We start from the raw sequence: 27,800 nt of genomic DNA, 5'->3' as shown, positions 1-27,800 counted from the left end.
TCTTTTACTAACGCGTAGTGTGGGTTTTAGCACCGGCAGAGGCAGTAACTGCTCCGACGCTCATACCCAGCGCTAAAACCCATGCTACGTGTTAGTAAAAGAGGGGGTAAGTTAGGTGCCTAGATTGGCTATGTGTCTAACTTTAGACATCCGTTATACAATCAGGGCCTAATTTTTGGTGCACTTTCTTGAATCTATCTTAATATGCATGAGATAGATCTGTTTACTGTCAACATCTCGTGTATTCAGATCTATTCATGCATTTTCATTGTAATAGTACTGAAAAGCCAACAGGCATGATTGCCTTCAGTAAAGGGTGGTCTAGCCTACAAGTAATGTTAATGTCAACAGGTATTATCAAATGTAAAAATATGACAGATGAAGCCATTTCAGATGCTTTGTATTCTCCCATGTAAACTTATGCTTTGGCAATTTTGCTGTACTGAAAGAGGCATACTACTTTGTGAGCTGGTACTCTGCCTTCCCGACAGATGGTCATAAGCACAGATATCCAGGAGACCTTGCCTTAACATCTGATGTTTGCTGAGGGCTGAATTCCCAGACAGGCATATCTGGATAATATCTCCATGGGAGACCAGATGGTTCACTGGATAGGTACAGATTCAGAATCTTACAAATGTAGGTTTCCAGTTTAAATCTATTCCTGGTTATTAATAATCAGAAGTTGATTTATTTTCATTTGATGACTGTTCAGTGATGTGTGCAAAATAAGTTATTGGCTTCATGTTTTAGTTCTGATTGCACGTGTCTCCAGATGTGCCATCCAAAAAAAATTGTAATCTACATTTACAAAGTCACTGTGTGAATAAATGAAGGCCTTTCCTTTTCAGTGATGATCAGGCATTGAGAAAATTTGCATAACAATGTTTCTCCAGGAGTTGGCCCTGTGCCCTCTGTTACAGTTCATGTAGGAGAGCTAAGTTCAGTTCTCAAACCTGGCTTGACTTCTTAGGCTGGCAGTAACTGGCAGTTTTCACTGCTTCTAGGAAGGAGAGAAGCCCAAAGGAAGAATATCTCTTTCTATTGAATTTCTCCAGTTCTACATAAGAAACCAATACATAAAAATGAATTATATAATAGTGAAAAGGTTATTTGGCACTCTTGTATAAGATAAATACAAAGTCAGTATAATGTTATGTTAATCAGGTTTCCTATTCCGCTTTTACCTATTCAGTTCAAGGTCCGATTACATTACAAGAGGTTGGGTCAGTTACCCAGGAAGTTACAAAGGACAGATTGACGTGGATATTCAATAGGGTTGCTAGTACATGTAGATCAGTACAACTAATAATACAGTTTTGTCACAGTTACAAATACATAGTTATAAGTACAAGAAGGTCATCATTGGCTCATCGTTATGTCCCAGGAGTTGCAACAATTTAAATCTGTATCAACCAAGGATGTGCCCTAAAAATATGACTAATATGAAAAACAGATACCCTAACCAGGACCTTATTTGTCGACCTTATTCCATACAGGTATGGTCACTGAGAACATCATGGGACCTCTCATAGTATATTTATGTTGAATTTATGGTAATAAAAATCTTCTTATGTGATTTCAAAAGTAGACCACTGCAATTGTTTTCTCCATCCAATGTTTCAATATGCCTCCAAGCACACTTTTATATCCCAAATTGTGCAAAGGTTCTTTTAAAAATCCACACAATAACAAAATGAGTTGCTATGGGAACATATCAAATAAGTGTATGTATGGACTAGCAGTTTTGTTATTGTGTAGATTTTTTTTAAAAAAAACCCCAACCCAAAAACCTTTGCACTGTTTGGGATATAAAAATGTGCTTGGGGGCATTATTTCTCTCTTTGACACAGTTTTTCTATTGTTGCAGTGCAGAAATGTGTATTAAACATTCAGTAGGAACTTCTGTTACTGTTTTCTCTCACAACTCCCCAACACTCATGGGGGTCTTCCCTGCCACAATATTTACTTTCACCTGAGATCCTATTGAGGAAATACCTCAAAGAGATTTTAGGTATGGAAAACGCTGCTACTATGACTTTTTTTAAATGCTATTATTATATTCCTGATAACAAAAATCTCCCAGATGATCAAGGAGTTGATCGTCTAGTACCTTCAGAATTAGATCTCACTGCTTTTTTAGATGATTCTCATGATAAGATACAAACAACCTGTCTTACTGAAGGTGATAAACCTATGATAATGAAGTTATACTTTAAAAAAGAAAAATGATAATTTCTGTGGAGCTAAGGTAACTTATTTATTTATTAATATATTTATATACCGCATACAACTATGCAGTTTCCATAGCACATACATAAAATCTTGTTTCTCTACAATTACCACATATAACATAGACATATCTAAAAAACATTATAGTTGTCCCTGTTATGAACAGGGATAGAACGCGAATTCAATCCATTCAGAAATACAAGCAAGCTTTACATCAGTGGTCTCAAACTCAAACCCTTTGCAGGGCCACATTTTGGATTTGTAGGTACTTGGAGGGCCTCAGAAAAAATAGTTAATGTCTTATTAAAGAAATGACAATTTTGCTTGAAGTAAAACTATTTATAGTTTATAAATCTTTCGGAGGTCACGTGACACTATGAGCGAGTGAAGACGTCTCCTCGCTCATTCCGGGGCTGCCCGATTTACCGTTCTTAACTTGCGGGACAAAAGTTACTTTCCGACGCTAGTGCTGCTCCCGAATCGGTGTGTCGCCTTATGGACAAATATATAACGCGATCCCAGGACTCCATGACGACCAAATCAGCCCGAAAGGAGCGTGAACGTGTGCGACCTGTGGAGTCCAAGATGGCGTCGAGCCCTGCAGCAGCGGTCTCTCATCTTACTGAGACCGCGCTGGGGGATATTAAGGAGGCGATAGCACAGGTCCTGGGTCCCAAAATGGAACTTCTTTCTACACAAATTTCAAATATTGAAAATTTATTATCGGCAGCAGCGGTCCGCACCGCTGAATTAGAACAGCGGGTCTCAACGCTGGAGGACTCCTCGGTGACTAGAGATACAGATATATCCACGCTGCAGGCCCAAGTTTCTTTACAGGCAGAAAAACTGGATGACCTGGAGAATCGCTCCCGTCACTCTAACTTGAGGCTTATGGGCATTCCTGAGACAATCACGGATCGCCTTTTGCTGGATACTCTGGAGCGCTGGTTACAAGACGAACTACCTCTCCCACCCTCTTTGGGTCCCCTGAGATTGGAGCGGGCTCACCGGTTGGGATCCAGACTGGGCTTGGAGACTCGCCCGAGGGTGGTTATTCTTAAGCTGTTAAACTTTCGTCACAAGGTGGAACTTTTACAACAATATAGAGCCAAACGGGATGCGCTCACCTATAATGGCACCTCGGTCCGCATAAGCCAGGACTTCTCGGTGGCTTTACAGGAAAAGAGAAAGCCGTATTACCCGCTCTGCACTAAACTGGCTGAGCTTAAACGAAGGTTCCAGTTTAACTACCCTGCTCTGCTTCGAGTTCAACATAATGGAGTCTGGAAATCTTTCCAATCACCTGATGCAGTGGCAGATTTCATAAAACTCCTGGAAAACCCGACGACTGGGGAGTCTTGACTGCACTATGAGATTATATAGACCACTGTTTATTGCACTGATTCCTGTTTGATCAGATAACTTGTTTGTTGGAGCACTTTCTAGTCCTGATGGCTCTTTAGGAGCTCTTTACTGTTATCCAGGCGGCCCCGGGCCAAGTGTCCTTTGTAACCTGTTCTGGTCCCTCTTGGTAGGGACTTCTGGGTTTGTTTGGGGGGATTGGGGGGTGTTTAGTTTTTGGGTGGTAGCGGCGGCATGGTTTTGGGGTTTTATTTTTCTGTTTAATTTTTGTTGGGAGTTTATCTTTGTGGGGAGGTCTGAATGGTTTGTATGGAGTGAATGCAGGGGCTCTTGGGGTGAGGCTGGGCACCCTGGGACCCATTTTCTTTGGGGGTTGACTTGTTCGCGATACTCTAGTGGGGTGTCCCATGGGTGACCGGACGTTACGTATAATCTCCTGGAATGTGTCCGGCATCACCTCCCCTACTAAACGAACTAAGTTACTATCCCAACTGAAACACCATCGAGCAGACATCGCTTGTCTCCAGGAGACTAGGCTTACTGATTTAGAACACCAGAAGCTCCAGAGAGGCTGGGTTGGAACTGTATACTATGCATCTGCCCCGGGGAGGAGGGCTGGGGTGGCCATACTTATCCGAAAAGGCTTAGCATGCACGGTTCGGGTACAGAGATGTGACATCCAGGGTCGCTATCTTTTACTGAAGGTAGAGGGGCCTGGGGGGATTTTTAGATTGTTGGTGGGTTATGGCCCTAATGGATATCAACATTCATACTTCCAAAATTTGGTTAATATCTGTTTACAAGATTCGGATAGTCCTTTGATTTTGGTGGGTGACCTGAATCAAGTACTAGACCCAGCCATGGATCGATCCGGGACGTCGGGTATATCATCGACGAGACATACTAAAGGGGTCCCTTACCTTTGTCGGGCTTTGGGGCTAGTTGACCCCTGGCGCTTGCTACACCCCACCGAGCGGGATTACACACACCAATCCCGGGCACATGGGTCATTCTCGCGGATTGATTACACCTTATTGTCAGAATCTTTATTTTCAAGGGTTACGGAGGCGACTATAGGCCCCTTGGAGGTGTCTGACCACACTATGATTTGGATTGATGTTGCGGTGGGTGGACCAGTAGGACCGGGGACGGGCTGGAGATTTCCTTCTTATTTACATCAGGATGTATACTTTCAAAAGTTCTTACTTGACAAGTGGGAATCCTATTGCTCCTTTAATGCCCAACATATTGATCAACTGGTGTTGTTTTGGGATACAGCAAAAGCTGTACTCCGTGGAGACCTTATCGCATACGTTACTACTCGCAGCGGCGCATAGCACATCGTATTGTAACGCTTGAACGACAACTGGTGTTATTAAAAAGAGAATTGCTGCGTAGTCCCATTGCCGCTAGTCGTGAGGCGTATCACTCAGTGTTGGTGGCCTTAAATTCCCTTATACATGAACGTACGAAAAAGCTATTGTTTTTTCGTAAATTTCAATTTCATAAATATGGCAATAAGGCGGGGAAGTTACTGGCATCCATTACTAAAAGTTGGAAGGGTTCTCGATATATCCAAATAATACATGATAGGTCAGGGAACATACTAACCTCAGCAGGGGCTATCTCTGATAGTTTTTATAGACATTTTGAGGCATTCTACGCGTCCCCGGATTCGTATACAGGCCCAGATGTAAATGATTACCTGGAAGATGCGGGTATGCCTCGCTTGATGGCTGCTCAGATCTCACGCCTTGATCGTCCGTTACATCTGCAGGAGGTGCTTCAGGCGATTCAGAAACTAAAACCCTGTACAGCCCCGGGGCCTGATGGTTACTCCCCTGAGTTCTTTAAGATCTTATCGCTCTCTATTGGGGGCTCCCTTCTAGCTTATTACACGACCATTCAGACACAACGCATGTTCCCTCGCTATGCCAATGAGGCCCTGATTACTCTTATCCCTAAGCCTGCCAAACCACCTACTGACTTGGAATCCTACCGTCCGATATCGTTATTAAATGTAGATGTAAAAATCTTTGCCCGTATACTGGCGGATCGGTTAGTCCCTCTGCTACCATCACTTATTGTTCCTGACCAAGTGGGATTTGTTCGAACTCGACATTCTGTGCTGAATGTACGAAGGGTACTCCTAGCGTTTTCTCGTGCTCAACAGTTGCGTTTACCTGGCTTACCAGTTGGGCTTGACGCGGCGAAAGCCTTTGATAAGGTTAATTGGCACTACTTGTTTCGGCTTTTGCAGTATATGGGATTTCCCGTTAGTTATTTTGCTTCTATACAGGCGCTCTATGCGAGACCTACCGCCTCTGTGTTAGTCAATGGCACAAGATCGCCCTCTTTTTCTATTGGTAGAGGGACGTGTCAGGGATGTCCGCTGTCCCCTCTCCTGTTTCTTCTCTATTTAGACCCGCTGTTACGTACACTTCAGGGGGATGATGAGATTACGGGACTACCCGAGGGTCCGTCTCAGTTGCGGGTGTTGGCTTTTGCAGACGACCTTTTGCTTGCTTTGGGTAACCCTCAGCGCTCGTTGTATCAGGCACTGGAAATCCTGGATGAATTTAGTACATACTCGGGACTGGTCCTTAATATTCAAAAATCAATCGCTCTTCCCACTACGCTAGAGGTGCGCCAGACCTGGAATGGTGAGTTTCCCTTACAATGGGCATCCTCCCATCTGGTTTATTTAGGGGTGATCATTCCACAACAATTAGATAGGCTTTATACTGATAATGTTCTGCCCTTACTTAGTCGCACTGCTACAACATTAAAGAACTAGCGGAATTACCCTCTCTCTCTTTCTGGTCGTATAGCCCTTTATAATATGATGATTCTCCCACAATGGCTTTACTTATTACAAACTATAATGTTAACGAAACGACATTTATCTCAACACAGATCTACCCTCTCGGCCTACTTATGGCAGGGTAAACGGGCTAGGATATCTTTGACCAAACTGATGCTTCCCATTGCGCAGGGGGGATTGGGCTTGTTGTGTATTTATAGGTTTAACCTTGCTTGTCAATTACGTCATATCCATGATTGGTTTTGTAATACTGCTTGTTTTTCCTTGCCTGAAATTGAATGTTTTCCTTTTCAGCCATACCATTTTAGTTACCTTTTACATGTTCTTCATTTGCCTGATGTGCCTCAATTGCTTACACACCCTCTACTACCTGCTATGCGTGTAGCTTGGCGGATGTTGTGTCGCTTATTGAAGATTCCACCACGAACAACGCCTTGCCTTCCTTTATGGGGCAATGGAGACTTTAAGCCTGGACTGGACTCTGCTTTGTTTCGTCATTGGTCCAAGACAGGCCTACAGTATGTCTCTCAAGCAGTAACTCGTGAGGGTCATCCTATCTCCTTCGCAGAACTACAGGCAACGTTTCATCTTCGTCCTACTGACTGGTTTGCCTATAGACAACTTCAACATTATTTGCAAACTTTGGCCCCGAGCATACTGATGGAGAAAGTTTATGATCAGTTACAGGAGGCTCTTTGCCTCACGGCTCAGGACACTATACCTTTGAAGTTTCATCATAAGTTCTTACTGGACTTATCTGGTACCTTGGATTGTGCTACTCTGGCTCAGAAATGGACTATTGATCTCCGGATACCCATTTCGGATGAGATGCTTCGTAGGGGTATTCGCATGGGCAATACCGCTGTTCTATCATCAGTGGAGAAGGAGAGAAATTATAAATTTCTCTTACGTGCGTTCTACGCTCCAAAGAGAGCCTATTTGATGGGGATTGGTTCGGGACATGGTTGTGGCAAATGTTCTCAACCTTTGGCAACTATTGGACACATGTTCTGGTCATGCCCCTTGATATCTTCTTACTGGCACCAGGTGGTATCTTCTGTGGCTCAACTCTGGCAGTGTTCCTGGCGACTACATCCGAACTTTCTCTTCACTTTACAGATTAGGCTTCATCCTCCTAGACCTGGATGTTCGTCTTTCATCCGGAAGACAGTGTTGATGGGGCGGAAGTGTATTCTGTTACAGTGGCTCTCACCTCAGCCTCCTTCTCTTGCTCAATGGAGAACACAAATGTTACAACAAATGTTACTGGAACGGAGAGACATTGCTGATATGTCCTCTAAAGCTGGGCGGCTATTCCGCCTCTGTTGGTTGCCTTTTAGTTTAACTTTTACCTCTTATGTTCAACAACAACTTTGGGATGCTTAGAATCCCTTTGGTATATCTCTTTCTCCCCTTTATATTTCTTTTATAACTTGAGTTGATTGCCGCTGCTGCCACCCGGGTTGGGTGGGGGGTGAGGGGTTGGGTGGTTGGGTGGGTGGGGGATTAGTGTTGTGTTATGCTGAAAATCTGTTCTTGTTGAGAAATGTATTGCAGTGAGTTTTTGCTTATCTTTAATAAAAATGATTTAAACATAAATCTTTCCTTTTGGCTAAGTTTTAATAATAATTTTGTAATTTATAGCTAAAGAAACATATAGTCAAGAAACTGTTTTATTTTACTTTTATGATTATGATAAACATACTGAGGTCCTCAAAATAGTACCTGGCGGGCCGCATGTGGCCCCCCGGGCTGTGAATTTGAGACCACTGCTTTACATCATACATTGCTGTCAAAAAAATTCTAAAAGGCGATTGTCAACTGAAATATATCTTAGCATTGGCAAATAATTGAGTTTTCAATATTTTTTTAAGATTCATCCTCCCCATAAAGAACTGCAAGATACCAGGCAAGGCATTCCATAACTCTAAACCAGCCACATCACCGATGCTCCAATCCTAGCATGCATAGTCAGCATTCTACCCTCCAAACAATTTCATCCCATTTACATCTCTAAGCTTTCTTCTCAGTTTATAGATCTCAGATGTAGCCAGAATAACCCAGTTAAGGCATAAGGTCTTTTTGGCTTTGAAGCCTAGGGTGGTTGCTCTGAGGGCTACTTTTTCAGAAATTTCCTTGTAAATGTTTAATTAATTTACAGAATAATGACTATATTTTTTGGGATCTGCTTCAAATAGAACAATTCTTGAAAAACTCTGAGAATAAAATATCTTGACAAATGAATATTTAAACAAATACAATGCTGATAAATAATGTTGGGAAGACATATCCTACAAACCACAACAAAAAATCCAACAGGATCTGCAGTACAGTAAGCACAAGCAAAAAACAAAGGAAAAACTGCAGCTCAAAATGTACAAGATGCAGGCTATGTTTATTGTACCAAATGTTAATGCAGTTACTGATATCACCTTATTAAAAACCCAGGGACCCAACACGGTCCGTGTTTCAGAGAACACACCTTCTTCAGGGGTCCATGGTTGATAAGGTTTAAGATAAACTGCAATAAGAATGGTATAAAGCAAAAGCCTGTGTGAATTGAATCGCAAGCCAATAGTACACTATGACATGCTGCTGGTTCTGCCTGGCAGACAGCAATAATGGAGTTACCTAGCAGGGGAATCTGCCCAATAGGCTGCAAGTACAGAAATAATTAGATATTCTAGCAGAAGCACAGGCTTTCGTGCTGCAGGGTCTGTCTGGCAGGCTGTAGGAGACATGTGAGGCTGGAAAGGAGGGGAAGAGTGCTGAGTCTGAATCAATTTCCTGATTTTCATGCCTTTCTGCCTGAGATAATAGAATGAGGGAGCTAATAATATGTAATCACAAACTAACCCCTCCCCCTTTTACAAAACTATAGTGTAGTTTTTAGCCATGGTGGTAACAGCTCAGACTCTCATAGAAGAGTCATACAGATGGTAATGTTCTATGGCTGAGAGTTGCAAAATGTCCTTACAGTATGGAAAGGTCAGCTGGTATTTTTCTGCATAATCTATAGAGTGGAAGTCAGAAACCAAAGGTTTAACAACTGCAGATAAAGAGAAATGCAAAATGTGGGACCATGTTACTGTTAAAGTCCAAAAAAAAAGATGCACTTTCATGACTCTGGTTATTAATACTGCAAACGTGTATGGCAGTAAGGAAACCTGGCTTTGTAGGTTTATTTATGTTATTTATAACACTTACTAACTCACACAATCCTGAATGTTCTTGGTGGCTTACAAAAATAACATTCAACAAAAGGAATGGAGGAAGAAAACTCAACGTCTATGAAAAAACAAATCCACTTGAAATGGTAGAAGTTACAGGAGGGACAAACAGAAGCAACTCAGCTATGCCCCATTGCCCTGAAGAAGCGGCAGGCAGCCGTGAAACTCGGGTTCCCTGTTAACTGGTGTTTGTTTAGTCACATCACCCTCAATTATTTCCCACAACATTCTGGAGGTTTTTTGAGCCAGTGATGTTCAAGAAGTTAAAGACATTTCTCTTTCACGATACTTTATAATATAAACTATCCTTTTAAGGGCGACTTAGATCCAAGAGGGGTTTTTACCTTCAAGCTCCCCTTCCCTTTTGTTATTTTTCCCCTTTCTCTCTATCAATTGTACACTTCCCCCTCTGTATTCGCGAATTCCGTATCTATGGATTCGGTTATTCACGATTTTTGACCAGAATTTTTTTTTCCATTTTTCGGGCTATTTTTAGCCCTGTAAACCCCCACCCCCCTTAAGCCTTACCTGGTGGTCTAGTGGGTTTTCAGGCAAGAGCGATCTTCCCACACTCCTGCCCCGTGCAGATCGCTCACAGGAAATGGCTTGAGAGACTACGGGAGCTCAAAGCAGCCATTTCCTGTGAGCGATCTGCACGGGGAAGGAGCATGGGAAGATCACTCCTGCTTGAAAACCCGCTAGACCACCAGGTAAGGCTTAAGGGGGGCTTACAGGGCTAAAAATAGCCAGGGGAAGTGGAGGTTAAGGGCAGAACCGGCCTGAATATTATTTGTGGTTTTTCCATATTCGTGGGCCGGCTCTGCCCCTAACCCCCTAACTCTTCCTTCCCATTTGTTCCCGTTTGTCAACGTCTTTAGCAATTGCTACTCCCGGTTTGTTTATGTTTAAAATGTATTTTAGTAAGCACATTGTTTTAGCGTTTTGGTACACCGCCTAGAAGGCTTGATTGGGCAGTAAAAGAAATTTTAAATAAACTTGAAACTTGAGCTAATGATTGCTGTCTTCATATCTGAGGCTTTTCCCTCCATTAAAGATTGATTTTCTGTGCTGTGCCAGAGCAGCTATTCAAGTGGGGTTGTTTTTTTTCATAAAGTTACAAAGATAACATACATAATTAATTTATACATTAAACATTTAAGATACAAATATCATGATACAATAGCACCCAAACCCTACCATCACTTTTTTTCATTCTTTACCAAACACATTTGTTAATGAATACAATATGTTACACTCTCTCTGCTGGTGTCAATGTTTCTTCTGCATATTAAGCAATACCACTTCTTGTTGTAACTATCCCCCCCTTTTACAAATGTAACTATCCCCCCTTTTTACAATACCATGAAAGCATTTTTTTTTTTGTGCAGGCCAGCACGCTGATTGCTCTGCGCTGCTCACGATGCTCACAGGAACTCTATGAGTGTCGGGAGCAGCGCAGAGCATGCAGCGTGCCAGCCAACGCTAAAAAACAATTTCATGGTTTTGTAAAAGAGAGGGTGTATTTCAGTGTCAAAATTTATCCCCAATTTGTAGCCTCCTTTATTTGTGTATAAGCATTCAGATACATGTCCATTTTTTGAAGAGCTTACAATCTAAAAAGGTACCTGAGGCCATCAGAAGAAATCTCACCCAGCGCTGCTGATGTTTAATGTATCAATACTATTTCTTTTTACAAGTGTGCCATATCTTCAGAAACGGCATCTGGTAGCAGTAGTGAAAAGACCTTGATATCAGGAGATGAGAAAACTGCATGCTGCTTTTTTGCTAATATAAAATCTGTCCTCCTTTTTCTTTCCAGAGCTCCCTGCAGCAGTCCACTCCGTCCATATTATTAAATCTGTTGGAAAGAGAAGCTTGATGATTGGTTGGGACAGACCTATGCTGGATGAATTAGGGTGTAGCAATGGCGTTTTCATTAAGGGCTATAGGGTATGCATACTATTTGGGATATTTAGATATAAAATTGAAGTATTATATTACTCAAGAAATATTTAAAGTATGTAGATGACGATGCCCTTTATTCTATAATTATGTTTATAAATATGAGCAATGCCCCAGATCCCTCCCATTTCTGCATCCTTGTTGTTGATGCTTTATGTAAAATTTAGGAATGCATCCTTTATCTAAATTTAGGCACCTAAATTTTAATTAAGTCCAATACCAGTACTTGATAGCTGCTCATTAACTAATTTGCACGTGCATATGCCCAGTGCACCCAAATTTAAGTGACCTTTACAGAATCTGCGGACAGATTAATTTTGGATGCTATTGAATGGACATTACCACTGGAAGAGATTCTGGAAACCACTCTAGTACACTATCTCCCTAATTCGAATATATGGTGCTCAAAATTGAACCCAATTTGTGCATGCAATTTAATTGCATACAAGCCAATTTGTACCAATTGTTGGATGCCAACAATCAATTATTGATGCTAATTGGTAGTAATTTGAATTTATGTGTGTGTTTTTAGGGTCACTATTCTACAAAGATGCATGAATAAATTTTTATACGTCGATCTGAAAAGGGGCATGGCCGTGGCAGGGAATGGGCAGATCAGGGGTATTCCTAGAATGCAATGTTACAGAATAAGTCAACTAAATATTTCAGTAGATTCTCAGCAGGCTCTTTATTCACTGTTCATGCACAAATTGCATGAGCCCCTATCATCACTGGATCCTAAGAGGCTCATAATTTTTTTTAAAAACGAAAAAACCCAAAACAACAAATACGTCCAAAAAGTGGCCTAAATTGGTACTTGGACGATCAAAAAGCCAGATTGTCCAAGTACCAATAATCAAAGCTGGTTTTAGATATATCTAAAACCAACTTAGACCTTTCCCCTGCCTCTAAACGGCTAGAGTGAAAAGAGACGTTTTTAGAGGAGGGGAAAGAGCAGGAGGTGGTCAGGAGGTGGGCCAACCTAGACTTAGTCGTACAGCAAATATAACTAAAAACTTGAGCATGTTGCCCAGTCGGAACATATACGTTTTGACTTAAACCAAGTCAAAACGGGTATAAATTCCGAATAGGGGCCGCTGAGCTGATCGTGGCTGCTGCGATCAGCTCAGCAGCCCCGGCAACCTGCCCACCCCCCAAACCAACATTTCAAATAGACATGGCCACTAAGCTGATTGCAGCAAGAAAATCTCCCTGCCATGAGCAGCTGCAGCAGGGAACCTGTGATCCCCCCTCCCCCCCTCGAAGTTGGCTGGCAGGAGAGATACTCACTCCCTCTTGCTGCCACCCCTGAACTTCCCCAGGAGGGATAGCCACTCCTCTCCCCCTGGCAATACCTTCTCCTCCAGAGCCCCCCTAACTGGTAGACCCACACACACCCCGTACCTTTTAAGATGAAAGTCCAGCTGGAGGGATGCATACACCCTCTGGACAGTAGGCCTGCTGCTCCAAAATGGCAGGCCTTCCCCTCCCTGGTGCCTCCTGGGATGCATGAGAGAGGGGCCTAAGGCTATGATTAGCCCAAGTTGTTTAAGGCCTCTCCCATGAGAGGGGCCTTAGGTGTCTGGGCCGATCAGAGCCTTAAGCCTCTCCCCGGATGCACCAGGAAGGGGCCTAAGGCTCTGATTGGCCCAGATTATTTAAGACCCTTCCCATGGAAGACGCCTTAAACAACCTGAGAAAATCAGAGCCTTAGGCCCCTCCCCAGTACATCCCAGGTGTGCCTGCCATATTGAAGAGGCAGGCCTGATGGCTGGAAGAAGTATTCCTCTAGTCAGCCATCATAAGCAAGGTAAGGGGGTAGTATGGAGGCAGAAGGGATTGAGCATCTCTCCTGTTGCTGGGTGGGAGGTGGTGGGGGGTGTTGCGTGGTGGTGGGAAAGAGTGGGCATCTCTCCTGTTGCTGGGAGAGGTGTCAGGGGGGGCATTGCTTGGCGGGAGGGGGGAGAGGGAGTGGGCATCTCTCCCACTGCAGGGAGGGGTTGTTAGCAGTGTTGGGTGATTGGGCATCTCTCCTGTGGGAATCTCCCCCCATGGGGGGAGGGGAGTTCTGAGCTTTCAAACCTTACTTTCCTTTCAGTGCCTGAGCCAATCAGCGCTCAGGCACTGATCATAAAGTAAGGCAATGACAGCTTAGAACTTGGCAAATTTTGGCCACAAATGTGGCACAACGAGGTTAGAGAATCACTCGGTGATTATAGAGAATCACTTGGAATGATCATTTTAATATTAATGACCTCGTTATAGAGTACTCCTCCGATATTCGTGGGGGTTCCGTTCCAGGAACCCCCACGAATATTGAAAAACTGCGAATATGGTTTTTCACCTGGGGAGGCAGGAAAGGGCAGCTGGAGCACCCGCGAGTGAAGGAAATCACTCGCGGTATGCTCCGACTGCCTCTTCCTGCACTAAAGTCAGGTTTCACCAATCAGGAGCTGCTTTGACATGCAGCTCCTGATTGGTGAAGCCCGACTTTAGCACATGAAGTCCTGGTCAGAGAATACCATGAATGACCGGGACCGCGAACCGCAAATGACTGGGGGAACACTGTACTACATTTGCATGGCAGTATTGGAGACTGCTAGAAAACTCGGAAAAGACCTCAGTAAGCTGTTTTGATAATCTGCCGCTAAAATCTATGCATGCTAAACCGGCTGGAACTGGTTTAGCGAGCATGTTAAAAGCAGATTTTAGTTTTGAGAATCTGCCCCTAAGTCTCAAGAGCTACTCATAGTAAGCTGTGTTTTCCACAGCAGACTGGCTCACGTACATATATATCTTCGATTTTGTTTTTAGATATTCATCAACGGACAATTCCACAAGAGTATCATGAGTTCTGCATGCACTAAGGTAACTTGAGTGTCAGATATGAATACCTAAGTATTTAATTTGGATTTAAAATTACACAACCTTGATTACTTTCTGAAGCTGGACACTATGCCTTCCTTTTTTAATGATTTTAGTAAAAAGAAAGTCTGGCTCTATGTGTCAAAAACAGGCTCATGCTTGGGGTGGCACTTTGCTGGCGTTAGAATTTTGGCCATTATATTAACCAGAAAAGTCTAGCACGTGCACCTCTTAGCATGCATTTTTAGTTATTAATATACTTTAAAATTTTTAGTGCATGCAAAATCAATTTAATGCATGTTAACCCTATGAATTTCCTCATATACAGTATGGTTGATTTGCATATATTAATAAAATGTCTAATTAGTAGTTTACAAACTGCAAAGTGCAAGCATGGGCAAAAACCAGAGGTAGGAATTTATTTGGTTAATAATGTGCCAAATCATTTTACTGTGATTAATCATTATAACAAGATTTAACGCACCAGCAAAGAAAAATTCCCTATACTCCATGGCGCCTTCTTTTCATTCCCTCAGCCTTCCCATGAATTCTCTGCCTCCCCAGACCCTAACACACTTCCTCCTACTCAGTCCAGCTCTGCTGCTTTCTTAACTCGACTGTGAGGGTTAGCTCCACATTACTTAACTGGAGCTGGAGTCCTGACACCAGTCTCTGCTCCCACTGAACTAGGAAAAGACACTTTACTATACCAAACTATTGTCAAGGCTGGATTACTGCAATTCAGTGTATTTGGGTCTTTCAACGGCCAGTCTGCAGAGACTGCAGCTAAACTTATTTTCGGTAAGAGTAAATTTGATCATATAAAGGAATTACATTGGCTTCCAGTATATCTCAGAATTCAATTTAAGTGCATTTGTATTGCATTTAAGATCCTACTTAGCATTTTTGTCACTGATTCCTTTAGATTGGAATGTTCATAGATCTCATCTTCCCAGACGTTCTCAAAAATTAAAACTTACATTTCCCTCTCTCAGTGGTAAAAAAAGAACCTTTAAGAGATTTACATCCTCTTTTACAAAGCCGCACTAGCAGTTGCGCTGTGCTAACGGCCCCAAAGCCCATAGAGATTTAAAGGGCTTTGGGGCTGTTGTTGCATGGCAGCCGCTAACACAGCTTTATAAAAGAGGCCCTTGGTTATTCTTTTGCTTTTAAATTAACCGAATTCTGGAATGCTTTACTGCTTACATTAAGAAGTTTAGGTTCTTTTGCTTTATTCCGGAAAGTTCTGAAAACTTTTTTGTTTGCTAAACATTTTGGAAATTAACTATTTCAGCCTACTTTTTCTTGTCAACTTTATTTATTATGTTTTATATTATTGTAAAATGAGTCAAGCTCCTCTTGGTTGATGACTCGGTCTATAAAACTAAGTTTTAGTTTAGTTTGTTAATTCATTTTACCAAGATTAATTATTGTAACAATTTTTAAAAGGTTACGAAGAATGAAGGAAGAATCTTAACAAGCTGCTCTCTGCAATGGCATTCAGAAGCCTATAAAAACTTTGCCAAGCCTGAGTGTGGTTAGAGGGAATGATTTAAAGGTATATTTTGCTAGGCAACTCTGTAATGGACAGTGAGACTGTCGCAGACCAGTACAGCACTGTGAATGAAAAAAAAAAAGCTGAAAAAAAGTTTTAAAAGATCTATTTATTTAAAAAAAAAAAAATTTAGCTTTTTTTTTTTTAAATGTAACCAAGGTTAAAAAAAATATTAAAAATTACCTGAGAGCCGGGGTTGAGAAGTTCCAGGTCAGTGTGTCCTCTGTTGGACCTGGCTGCTGTGTGGCTGTTGAGTATGGTCTGACTGCCGGGAACAGGACACAGCTTTGGAGAGGGCCATGAAAGTTTTGGGCAGTGGCAGGGTCACCTGTTTGCCACGGCCCTGCTCATTATTAGGGGAGGCAGAATTGTGGCGCCAGGAGCCTGGGTGTGGAGGCGGCTGCCGGAGAAGCTGAGTGTGCTGGCCATATTCATGGTTGTTGCTGGCAGGGTTCACATCTGTGGCGCACATTAGTGACATCATTGCTTGTGCGCATTGACAATAGTGTGTGTCCGGGCATGCGCGGACAGCCCTAGATGCCAGCAGGGCTAAAAGGCCTGAAAACAAAGTTAATTTTAAGTGCTGGAGAAGCCGTGGAGGACTGGAAGGAGTAGAGAAAAGCTCCGGAAAGCCTTTCCCGAAGATCATCACCGCAGGTCAGTTTTTATTTTAATTAGTTTCACGAGGAGTGCTGAACAGCATCGGGCAATCACCTTGGAGACAGGGACCCGACCGGGCTTGTGGCCAGAGTTTGCTGTCAGCGTGTGGGAGCTACAGCAGAAGATAAAAGAAGTATTTTAAAGGTATTTTAAAGTAAAAAGAAGATCTTCTAAGGTATGAATATGGTTTTTTAAAATGTGTTCTTTGGTGTTGAAGTTTGATTTTTTTAAAAGTAGTTTGTATCTTGCAGTTTGTGACTGTAAGCTGCTGATTTCTGCACAGAGCTTGTGTCCTCGTGCAGAAGTCAGCAGCAGTTCTCAAGATTCTAAACTGTCATTATCCCAGGACAAGCAGACAGCATATTCTCACATATGGGTGAGGTCACCGATGGAGCCCCGCAGCAGACATGCCTCGAAAGCAGACATGCTTGAAGATCTTTATAAGAGCTTCCGAGTGCTGCACCGCGCATGCGCGCGTGCCTTCCCGCCCAACTAGGGGGCGCATCTCCTGTGAGGATCCTCAGTTCAACGTTTTCCACGGAGCCAAGAAGTCTTCTTCATCTTCGCTCTGCAGCATCGTTGCCTTCTTTCACCGCGGCTGGTTTTTTTGTTTTATATTCGGTCGCTGTGCTCGTTTCCTGTTCCTTTTCTTGTCAAATAAAAAAAAAAAACCAAAACAAAACCTACTTCTTGTTTTTACTTTTTTGTCCGGTCATCGGGCTTTTGGGCCTAGGCCCACTCGCTTGTTCGGTTGACACGGACTTTATTTTTTCTATGTCCAGGCCCCTTACCGGGTTTAAACGCTGTTGCCAGTGCAAAAAGACAATTTCCCTTACCGGCCCTCATTCTCGGTGTTTGGGGCCTTTTCATTTTCCTGAGGAGTGTACATCCTGTTGGACTCTTCAGTATAGAGCCTTTCGTCATCGGTGCGACCAGTTCCGGCAACTTTTTGGTGGCATGGAACCAGTTTCGGACAAGGCCTCGGTCTCGGGTTTAGACTTGGGTTCGAAAACCCCGACCTCGGTCTCAAAGGCCTCAACCGTGACTTCGGCACCTGCTTTGGTCTCGAAGGCCTCGACCTCGGCTTTGACTGGAGCTTCGGTCTCGAAGGCCTCGACCTCGACTTCCCTCCCTGCTAAGGCCTCGACTTCGGTCTTGAAGGCCTCGACGTTGCCTCCTGTGAAAATGTCCTTGCTGGGTAAGTCTCCTTTGTCTCTTTCAGGTACCGTGCCTAAGAAGCCACCAGACTCCTCGTTGAGACCTCCTCCAAAGCGTGCCTCCAAGAGTAGGGAATACTCATCTTCGAGGTCGCCCTCTTTGGAGCGCATTGCTACACCTACGAGACCGGATCCTGTTGTGCAGAAGTCAGCAGCAGCTCTCAAGATTCTAAACTATCATTTTTGACACTTGGGTGGGTTCCTGGCTCAGGACAGTTCTGTGTGAGAGCTGTTCATTATTGAAAAGTAATTTTGGAAGTAAATTGTTGATTTGTGATTTTACTGTAAAGTTGGTTATTGGATAAGTTTTAGGGCCTCGTCTATCAAACTGAACTAGCAGTTTGTAGCGCGGTGAGCCATGCTGAATGGCCCACGCTGCTCCTGACGCTCATAGAGTTCCTATGAGCGTCAGGAGCAGCGTGGGCCATTCAGCGTGGCTCTCTGCACTAAAAACTGCTAGCGAAGTTTGATAGAAGAGACCCTTAGTGTTGATGTTTGATAGAAGAGACCCTCTGTTCTGTAAGTTAAAGTAAGTTTTTGAGGTAAGACCTAGTTTTTGAAGAAGATTCCTATTCTCTTAGTGCTAGAGATTCTGGTTATTCTATAATATTTTGTGTGACAGCGGTGTGTTTCTGTGCTTCTGAGGATTACGGTGTGAAAAATCCCATTTTTGATATCCACCTAAGGTGAAAGGTGGAATCAATATCTGTGACTTTATCAGCTGTAACTGACAGATTAATTGTTGTCTTTTGAATTTGGTTATTTGTCTTGAGTGCTGGTATATGACTCAATAAAGAATTTTACAGATCTGACAGAATAAGGAAATTCTGTATTTTTGCTTTTATTACTTAATACTGTACTCAACTTTCTCTGATAAATCTGAGTGACTGCTGTTAATTGTGCATACTTTTGCTCTGCTGTGAAGGAGTTTGTTTTTTTCCTGGCAGAATGGTTGTCAAAGTTTGTTAAAGAAAATTGTCTATTGTGAAGAGTTTCTATTTAATTGTAGGAAGGATTTAGTTTAGGGAAACTCAATTATCCTTTGTTTTATAATAGTAGAAACACTAAAAAGAAATTGATTGAACCTTGTTTTAGGGCTGTAGGATTTTCTTTTTGAGTTGTTTTAGTCAGAGTAGTAGGATTTCATTAGATCTTCAATCAACAGTGCAACAACCTGGTACCCACCATAAAGAAGAAAATACTTACCTGAGTGATGTGGAGCTCCTGAAAATCCAGAACATTAGTTAAAACAAAATTGAAACAGAATTTATTCAGAAGAAGTAGAAGAAAGCTAACTTATCTGATAGTTTCTGCTTGAAGTCTGCTGTTTGATTTGATAAGAACCTATCCAAAAGACATAGAACACTTTTATAAGTTGACAAAGGAACTTAGCATGTGTTTGAAACCGTGAAAGAAGCTAGCTGTGAAACTCGTAATATGCTGTAATTTTGAGTACCTAATCTTAAGTACTCATTAAACTGTTTTATTTATTCTTAACAAGAGTCTAATTTTTTTATTTAAATTTACCCAGTTATTAAAATATATAGGTAAAGGAAATTTTAAATGTAACTCTGGTCTTTTTCCTGAGGTGAAATTCCAGTAGTCCTCAGCCCTAACTATTAAGAATTTTCCTGGGATTTTAGCCTCTGGAAGTAGGCGGGGTTACATTTTGGCATAATTGGATTACAGTCAGCTATTGTCATATTTTTGCTGTGTTTCCTGTTCTCCTTCCCTATTTTACTGTGTCTCATCCTCTAGAGAGGGGTATTGCCTGAGGTACTGGCTTATTAAGCAACTACGAATTAGTGGGTAAAGTAAAGCAGTGCTTGCCCTGTAGAGGGTCGGGTTATATTAACTATTTTATGCTTTTTCCTTTGCTGTGCTATGATAGTCTATGGCAGTCCCACTATCCACCACAGGATTGCCAAACAACAATGAACCTTTAAATGCATAAGCTCCTCAATGTCATCAGCGACCGAGTTTGTAAATCCCTATACTAGAAGGTCAACAGTTTGCTTCAAAATGATGATGTGGGAGAGAATGCAAGCATCAGATATAACTGAGTAAAAGTGGTAAAAATTAGGAAATTATTACTTCAGTAAAAGTAACAATTTATGTGGATGATTTTATTGTACTTTTGGAACTTTGACATTCTTAATAAAGTCCATTTAAGGAACATCGTCACTCCACAGTGTTTCTGTGGTTTATCCTCTATTTCTTTACAACATTAACAAAACTAAGGGGTCCTTTTATCAAGGCGTGGTAGGAGTTTAACGCATGGAATGCAGCGCATTAAACCACATGCTGCGCTAGTCGCTAACACCTCCATTGACCAGGCGTTAGTTTTTTTGCTTGCCGCGGGGGTTAGCACGTGATGAAATGTCAGACGCGCTAACCCCACTAGCGCGGCTTGATAAAAGGACCCCTAAGTACAATAACATTTACTTAGTAACTATACAACACTGCATGCGCACGTACGTATGCATGCACACAGAGACACTATAGTTACTGCATCAGCATGCACATGTGCACATACACATAAATATATACATTCGGCATGGTCTTTTTAAAAAAATATGTATTCTTTGTTCCAGACTGTCCTAGAGAATCTTGATCTCTCTGCGCCATTTCAAATCAGTGTTCAGACAATTGGTATTAGTGGACTGGATTCTGAAAAGGTTCATGTTCAATTTTGTAATCATTTCCCCAATAAAGAAAGCTTATCAACTCAAAATGCATATCCTGAAGAGATACAGACAAGCATTTATGAGGTAACAGCAACTGTATATTTATCACGGCATGTGCTAAGTGGAAGAGATGGGGCCACTTCGAGTTCTAATTGTGGAAGTGGTTAATTTCAGCACCACTGGACACAGGAATGAAAGAGACTTTATGAGCTTATTTGCATACTAATGCCCAGGATAAATATAGATTTTCATATCTATTAAATGACTAGGATAGGTGATATTGAAAATGTTTATATGTTTATATTTATCAGTTTAAGGTGTTGGGAGGGGGGTATTTTATTATTACATATTTTATATGGTAATGGAATATATGGTTGGGAGGGATAGGAAAGGGAAAGGGATAAGAATTTATGTAATGTATCAATGATTGTTTATAAGTGATATATTTATTGTTACTTGCGGATGACACTAAACTCTGTAGAAGGGTTAGAACTACGGAAGAGTGTGAGGACCTACAAAGGGACCTAAACAAACTGGAGGAGTGGGCGAATAAATGGCAGATGAACTTCAATGTAGGGAAATGTAAGGTCATGCATATAGGGAGAAAGAACCCGATGTTCAGCTACCAAATGGGGGGATTAGTATTAGAGGGAAGTAACCTTGAAAGAGATTTGGGTGTACTGGTGGATACAACAATGAAGTCAACGGCACAATGTGCAGCAGCCGCGAAGAAGGCAAACAGAATGTTGGGTATTACTAAGAAGGGTATTACGACCAGAACAAAAGAAGTCATCCTGCCGTTGTATCGGGCAATGGTGCGCCCGCACCTGGAGTACTGTGTTCAGTATTGGTCACCGTACCTTAAGAAGGATATGGCAATACTTGAGAGGGTCCAGAGGAGAGCGACACGAATGATTAAGGGCATGGAAAACCTCTCATACACTGAAAGATTGGAGAGACTGGGGCTCTTCTCCCTGGAAAAGCGGAGACTCAGAGGAGACATGTTAGAGACCTACAAGATCATGAGGGGCATAGAGAAAGTAGAGAGGGACAGATTCTTCAAACTTTCAAAACATATAAGAACAAGAGGGCATTCGGAAAAATTGGAAGGGGACAGATTCAAAACAAATGCTAGGAAATTTTTCTTTACCCAGCGTGTGGTGGACACCTGGAATGCGCTTCCAGAGGACGTAATAGGGCAGAGTACGGTACTGGATTTCAAGAAAGGATTGGACAAATTCCTGCTGAAAAAAGGGATAGAGGGGTATAGATAGGGAGCTACTGCGCAGGTCCTGGACCTGTTGGGCTGCCCATGAGCGGACTGCTCGGCATGATGGACCTCGGGTCTGACCCAGTGGAGGCATTGCTTATGTTCTTATGTCCTTACTGTGAATGAATATATTTAACACTTAATGTAATTTTGAAAATGAATAAATAATTAAAAAAAAAAAAATTTTGATATCCAAAAAAAAAAAAAAAGAAAACGTTTATATGCATAAGATGCACCAACAGAGTAATGATCTTATTGAAATGTGATATATGTGTGCAATATAAAATAAATACTGGAATCTGTGTACAATGAAGAGACTGGAGTCACTGAAGTTGTAATGTTTGCAAGTTGAAATGTATGATAACTGCATTTAGGGCTCCTTTTACTAAGGTGCACTAGCGTTTTTAGAGTACGCACAAGATTAGCGCGTGCTAGCCGAAAAATTACGGTAGCAGCTAGCGCGCGTGGCATTTTAGCGCGTGCTAAAACCACTAGCATGCCTTTGTAAAAGGAGCCCTTAGTCTAATTGAATGCACAGAAATGTCAAGAAGCAGAGACATATAAGATATTATCTTTATATTGATCTAAGAAAGCCTTTTTCTCCTAGCTTTGGGGAGTTGATCCTCTGCAAGTGAAATTGTATGTCTGTCTTTCTAACCGCAGACTGACTAATTATGAGTCTACTCTCCAGTCTGCCTGTTTTTTAAACTAATTCCTTAAACTCTAGAATAATTCCCCTGGTGATATTTGCAGTGAATAATTTTTTTGTTTATTCTAAATTTCAATCCCTCTTACAGACCTACATTTTCAATAGGCTTTTTAGCTCTGACATCCGCTTTTAACAGCTGTGAATTGGTGTCTGGGCCACGGTATGTGGTATAGTAGTGAGTTTCTGAATTAATGTTTTTATCCTGCAATATATTTACAATGGCATTCCTTTCTTAATTATATTGTACTGTACACTGCATAAATTCTGGTTTTGGATGGAGCAAGCCAGAAATAAGCTCTATTTCTACTGGCTGCCCAATGCACTTTGGTAAGTGGGGGCATCACATGCCTAAAATCTTGCAAAGATCTCAGACACCTTGCTGACATGTATAAAATTGTCCACCTATGCAAATAAGGAGGTTGTTGTTCCCAAAGCGATTCATGGCCCAGACAGATTTGGTATCCCATTCTTCTGGACCTTCTGGATGCTCATCCAATCCCATTAGGGGATCATCTGTCTCTTCTTTTCTAGGGGAACACTCACCTACTGCATCCCAATCTTCGCAGCCTCTATCTCACAGCTTGGAAATTGAATGGACACTCCTCGCTGATGCTCCAGTCTTGTCGGCAGTAAAAATGATACTTCTTGCAGCAAAAAAGCCATCTATGAGAAAATTCTGTCAGCAGAAATGGAAACGTTTTTCAATATGGCCAAGCTCACAAGCTGCCCTATTGATCACATTTTAACTTACTTGCTTACCATTCAAGCCACAGTAAAATACAGCCACTCATACTGTATCCTCCTGGATTGCTCATTGCATTTATTTTTGTTATAACACAGCTTCCATAGCTCCTCCTGGACAAATTGGAGCACATCAAGTACGAGCGACAGCTTCATCAATTGCAAACTTGAGAGCAGTCCCCTTATAAGATATCTATAAAGCAGCTACTTGGTCTTCAGTTCATACGTTCACTTAGCATTATTGTTTGGACCAGAGTTCAGCACAAGATGTTCAGTTTGGACAATTAGTCCTCCATAATTTATTTGCGCTTTAAATAATTCTGCTTCCTCCCATTTCTCATTCAGGCTAGGGACTCACCAGCAAGTGTGCCTGCATTTCCCTGCTTGTCTTCGGATAAGGCAAAGTTGCTTACCTGTAACGGGTGTTCTTCAGACAGCAGGGGAATGCAGCCACACTTGCATGCCCTCCATCCCCTCTAACCAACTTACTTCCTAAGGTAGGAACATATCTGATTGGCTAGGGGGTGGAGCTAGAGATGCAAGGTGCCCGCAGATGCCCAGTAGTAAAAACAAACAACCCCAAAACTACTGTATCTAATTATTTTTTTACTAGTCTTTAAGCCCGTTACATTAACGGGTGCTAGAATAGTGTCTTTCTCTCTCTCTCCTTGGCTGCTTTCTGTCTGTCTTTCTTTCTGTCTCTTTTTCCTCCACTGTCCACCACCGCCCCTTGCCAGCTTCCCCTGTCCAGCAATAGCCCTTCTCCCTTCCTTTTATGTCCCCTGTGTCCAGCAGCATCTCTTCTGTGCTCCCCCTGTCTCTCTTCCCTGCTCCCCAGTCCATCAGCACCTCTTCCGTGCTCCCCCTGTCCCTCTTCCCTGCTCCCCGGTCCATCAGCGCCCCTTATCTGCTCCCCCTGTCCAGCATGTTTGTTTGCAGCCTCTTTCCTGTTCCCCTGTACATCAGCACCTCTTCCGTGCTCCCCCTGTCCCTTTTCCCTGCTCCCCGACCCATCAGCACCTCTTTCGTGCTCCCCCTGTCCCTATTTCCTGTTCCCCGTCCATAAGCACCTCTTCCGTGCTCCCCCTGTCCCTCTTCCCTGCTCCCTCTTCCGTGCTCCCCTTGTCCCTCTTCCCTGCTCCCCGGCCTATCAGCGCCCCTTACCTGCTCCCTCTGTCCAGCATGTTCGTTTGCAGCCTGGTGAGGATAGCGGCCAGCTGTAGCGAACCTCGCAGGCCGCTATGCACCTCAGTAGCAAGTTCCTTCTGACTCGATCACGTACGTCAGAGGAAACGTGCTACTGAGGTGCTGAGCAGCCTGCGAAGTTTGTTTCAGGTGGCCGCTATTCTCACCAGGCTCCTTTGAAGAGCGGCGTCGGCAGCGGTACTGGGCGGCGATGATGCGGCTCTGGCGCCGCTGGGAGAGAGCTTGCCTGCAGCTTCCTCCAGCAGCAGCGTTTGGTGAGTGAGGGCGGGAGGAGGGGAGTGGCCAGAGTGTTCCCTGCTGCTGGGTTCTAAAATGGAACACGGCCACGGATCATACACCACAGCGGCAGGGAACACGAAACCCTTAGGGGTTTATTATATAGGATAGAATATTAGCTTAGCAAATAGATAGACATGTATGTGCCTAGGCATGAGCTTGAACACCAACCATAGAGTTAATATACGAGAAGTTTTCCACAGATATGCATATGAATAGTCTAAAAATTATGCGCAGAACTTTGTTCTCCACCCAGATAACCCATGTGTATACCCATTTGCAACTACACACTATTGGAGATACGCACATAATTATATCTAGCACATAGATGTGTATAAGTCTAAGTGCTTTGAAAATGAGCCTCTTTATCCTGGATTCTCTATACAGTATTGATATCGGTGGCCGCCTTAAAAGCAACCACTGATCGTTTGTCAATTATGCAATGGCACCGTATAGAGAATCGCACCTCTGGGAAAGATAGGCGCCCAAAATGTAGGCCAGGGTTTTTGCTTGCGCCTATCTTTGTCATGAATCACGCCTATATAGGTGCTTTAGACTGCCTAATGCTACTTCTGGCATTAGCTACGCCCACAGTGGCGTTAGGTGGCCTAAAGCGCCTATGGAGGCGTGATTCTGGTGTCATTTTTTTAAGTGTTGGTAGGGGCCTTGAAACTCAGTTAAAAACATCATTTAAATGACATTTTTAAATGAGCAATTTTTTTTTACAGTGCCTAAAAAATTGGTGCCAGTTAGAGAATCCAGGACTACAGTATGTACACACATATGTGCATATATGGCAATATTCTAAACATTTACCTGCACAACTAGCATACAAGTGTTAACACCTACTTTATTGAATTACCCTTCCCCCTCTTAAGGTCCCTGGAGAAAAGGATATTTTAACATTCTAAGACATCCAGAATTTAAGCATAATTTGCAAATCACACAGTACAGTCTTCCCTGATATTTTCTCACTGAGCAGTTTATAAGGGAGCTATATTTTTAACTATGCCTATTACTTAAATTGGAGGCCCTCTTACTGAAGGGCCTTAAGCTCTAAGGTGCAGTAAGTGGGAAATTCATCAAGAAACATTTTCCCCCTCCTTTACGAAGCTGTGCTCGTGTTTTTAGCGCCGACCACCACGGTAACAGCTCCGACGCTCATAAAATTCCTATGAGCATCAGAGCTGATACCTCCCCAGCCGGTGCTAAAAACGCTGATGCGGCTTTGTAAAGGAGGGGGTTAGAGCTTTAAGTCACAGTAATTGGCCCATACCACAACTTAAACAGCCCTAATACTGTTTTTCTAAACATTACATGGCAATATTTCAGTTTCTGCGTGTTAGTAAGTAGTGAGAAGCAAAACGTGCAAATGCATGTTTTGCATCTCATTACTATGCAAATGTCCTAAAGTGATTTTATGAATGCTTATTTTCAATCCGCTTTAATTCAATTGCTTAAGAGACCTATATATATCTACTGAAGTTTACACTATTTAATTTTTTGCCACTTTATTCTTTGGTATTTGATACATTGTATTTATAGACTCAGGCCCCCATCCATGGCCCCACCCACTTTAGTCTCCCCGCTTTTACTAATCACTCTTCTTAAATAAAAATTTTAATAATATTATACAAATAGTTCTTTAAGGACAAGAATTTGGGTGTAATATACATTTTTTAAAAAATGTTTAGTAGAAAATTTTTTGATATACTTAAAAGCAACAGGTCAAGGTACATAACAATCAGTGGTAAAGCAGCACAATATAGTCACTAGAGCTATTGTAGCCTTACTGCATCAGGGAGTCAACGTTTTATGAAGTTACCATAGAATTTTCCCTGAGTCAGCCATCTGGTGAAATGAGGGCCTTTGTTGGGAAATTTAATATTAGGGAGAGCACTAATACATTTGAGCCAGGCCATAATACATTTTTGTCTACAATGATATGAAATGAAAAGTGTCAAGAAAAGTGTGGAATAACTTGTAAGTTTCATGGCTCCACAACATTCTCTTTTGGGTTTCAGCGGCCTCTCATAGAATTATACAATTGACCTTCTAAACTCCAACTATTAAAGTCAAACTAAAGCTGAATCGTAAAAATGTTTCCTTTAGCTACATGAAAGATGAGTGCAGCACGTCCTTTAAAAACAGATACCCAGAAAATCTGTCCTACTGACATATAGTTCCTCTTTTTCCTTTCCAAGTAATGGTAGTAATTTAATGGCAACTGTGAATAGCAACTGTTGATGGAAGATCTGGCACAACCCCACAGAAGGAAAACAAATCTACACCGGCCAACTTTACCCTTGTAATGCAGAATAAGCAATGAGAAGCTCATTCAACACCCTTAAGAACATATGATGGTTATACTTGAAGCAAAACAAGAATGCATACATTTAAAAGAACCAAATGAAACGCTAAGCAAGACTTTGTTTTCTTAAATATGCTTACTTGGAATGTATAAATGTTACAAGAGCAATGCAAAAGAGAATGCTGGAATTATAGTGCTTTTAATTGGACTTCATTTAGAATGCCATTTCCATGCCAGTGCTAATTTTAACAGCACCACTGAAATCAGCAAGCAATAAACCCAGAATAGCAGGTGGCCACCGATTCCTGAGGCCCAGAAAGAAGCTTTAAGTGACATAAAAGTCTTGAGTTATAGCCAATAGTAAACATTAGCGGTGGCTGTTCAGAACCATTTCTGTGGTAGATTCTCTTCATTGCTTCTTTTGCTAGGGTAGCAAGTGATACAGAATGAGGACGTGCATATAACACGGGCGCCACTCACCCCACTTTGTGAAAATAAATAACTTCCAAGTTTTCAAGTTTGTTTAGAATTTACTACCCCGCCCACTGTACAGACCTTCTGGATGGCTTATAATCTAAAAACATAAATTGGAGTAGAGCGAGAGGCATGGACAACATCGCAAAGGTGAGGGCGGTGGAACTACAAAGGCAATATAGAATACTGGGGAAAGCAAAACCTAAGATGGTGCTTAGT

At 42.2% G+C, this 27,800-nt stretch overlaps 1 protein-coding gene across 1 annotated transcript in view; it reads left to right on the top strand.

The window, feature by feature from the left end:
- Positions 1-20,762, top strand: part of C1H4orf50 (chromosome 1 C4orf50 homolog) — a 120,485-nt gene extending 99,723 nt beyond the window's left edge. Inside the window, exons 12-14 of the mRNA XM_033959513.1 lie at positions 11,468-11,598; positions 14,425-14,478; positions 20,502-20,762. Coding sequence (XP_033815404.1) covers positions 11,468-11,598; positions 14,425-14,478; positions 20,502-20,762 — 446 coding nt within the window. The remainder of the gene's footprint in view (positions 1-11,467; positions 11,599-14,424; positions 14,479-20,501) is intronic.
- The last annotated feature ends 7,038 nt before the right edge of the window (positions 20,763-27,800 follow it).

The sequence above is a fragment of the Geotrypetes seraphini genome, chromosome 1 (assembly GCF_902459505.1).
Source record: "Geotrypetes seraphini chromosome 1, aGeoSer1.1, whole genome shotgun sequence".
Classification (NCBI taxonomy): domain Eukaryota; kingdom Metazoa; phylum Chordata; class Amphibia; order Gymnophiona; family Dermophiidae; genus Geotrypetes; species Geotrypetes seraphini.
This window is presented reverse-complemented; position numbering and strand designations above follow the sequence as displayed.